The sequence below is a fragment of the Sinocyclocheilus anshuiensis genome, unplaced genomic scaffold, assembly GCF_001515605.1.
Source record: "Sinocyclocheilus anshuiensis isolate Anshui unplaced genomic scaffold, SAMN03320099.WGS_v1.1 scaffold1754, whole genome shotgun sequence".
In the NCBI taxonomy this organism is placed as follows: domain Eukaryota; kingdom Metazoa; phylum Chordata; class Actinopteri; order Cypriniformes; family Cyprinidae; genus Sinocyclocheilus; species Sinocyclocheilus anshuiensis.
The window spans coordinates 34,250-35,838 of record NW_015546144.1 but is presented as its reverse complement, the minus strand read 5'-3'; the positions used below and the strand labels follow the sequence as shown (position 1 = coordinate 35,838).

Here is a 1,589-nt window from a genome sequence, read left to right as displayed (position 1 = left end):
CACTCTCACACACACACACACACACACACACACACACACACACACACTCTCACACACTCTCGCACACACTCGCACACACACTCGCACTTTTAGTATAATGGATATAGATTTTAGAATTATATTTTATTTTTATATTTTCTGTTTTCAGTAATGTTTTCATTTTGTTATGTTTTGTATGTTTTTTTTAAATGTCTATATAAAAGGAGTTTTAAATAAGCTTAAGTAAGTTTAATAAAATAGCTTTTTTTACTTGAATTAAAATATTTTGTCATTTTATTTTTAGTTAACATTTATTCTAACTAACAACATTTTTATACAAAATGTTTAGTTTTAGTGAACTATAACAACTATAGTGAACTACAACTATAGTTTAGTTGACTTCAATAACCCTGACTAAAATGAAAACTATTTAAAATTGTATTATTTGAAATAAAGCTGAAATAAAATATAAATATTAGATGAACAACTCTGACCTAAAAGAAAGTGTTGCCTGAAAAAAGTAAATAATTTAAATATATTTAAAAGCTAAATAAAAATATAAAAAAAAAAAATAAAAATAAAAATGGAAAAAAAATAAAAACCTAATTTTAAATATTCATAAATACTACAATGGTACACACATAATACTATGGAAACACAGTTGTTTCCGCCGCCAGCATACAGCAGGCTTTCTTAAACTGCTAGTTTCACTGTGATAGAGATCTTCCCTGCTGCAGAAACACATGCAGTGAGTTGCCTGATGATTCCATGTGTTGGCACAGGGTCAGGTATCGTGGAGGCGTTACGCTGCGTGTATAAACAAACGTTTCCCATGTTCCCAGTGAGACTCTTGAGGGGAGCTCTGTGGTGTTTCAGGCGAACGAGGGAGGTCTAAACCTACCTTGACGTCAAAGTTACATTCGAAGCGCTTGATCAGCACGATGAAGGCGCTGCTGAGGTTGTCCCGCAGGGGAGGGGGGTCGATCGGGATGCAGGCGTTCTCGGGACGGGCGCCGATCAGGAAACCCTGCACACAGAAACAAACAATCAGAAAAGACTGCCGACAGCCCCCTCTGCTGGACCAAACACACAACTACAACAAGAGCGGTCTGAGGGACACTCCAGAGGAAAATGGACAAGAAAGCTCTTATCTTCACCTCTTAACATCAGCCATGTTTCCTTCCACCTGTTTTTATGCGCATTTTGGAATATCGCATTCTGGATGGAAACACCATAAATTCTAAAAAAGCGCATAAAAATACTTATGCGCACAACTGAGCAGGATAAACTTTTAATCTGATAAGAAAAAATGTGCATAAACTACAATGGAAACACATTTGTGACCCTGCAGCACAAAAGCAGTCTTAAGTCGCTGGGGTATATTTGTAGCAATAGCCAACAATACATTGTATGGATCAAAATTATCTTTTATTATATTCTTTTATGCCAAAAATCATTAGGATATTAAGTATGATCATGTTCCGTGAAGATATTTTGTAAATTTCCTACCGTAAACATATTAAAACTTAATTTTTAATTAGTAATATGCGTTGCTAAGAATTTCATTTGGACAACTTTAAAGATGATTTTCTCAATATTTAGATTTTTTT

General features: G+C 34.5%; 1 protein-coding gene across 1 annotated transcript in view; it reads right to left on the bottom strand.

Moving 5' to 3' along the window:
- LOC107701214 (E3 ubiquitin-protein ligase RNF13-like) overlaps positions 1 to 1,153 on the bottom strand; it is a 25,638-nt gene extending 24,485 nt beyond the window's left edge. The window contains exons 1-2 of the mRNA XM_016503175.1: positions 1,137 to 1,153; positions 881 to 1,055 (exon numbers count right to left, since the gene is read on the bottom strand). Of these exons, the coding sequence (XP_016358661.1) occupies positions 881 to 1,055; positions 1,137 to 1,153 (192 nt within the window). The remainder of the gene's footprint in view (positions 1 to 880; positions 1,056 to 1,136) is intronic.
- Between the last annotated feature and the right edge of the window lie 436 nt (positions 1,154 to 1,589).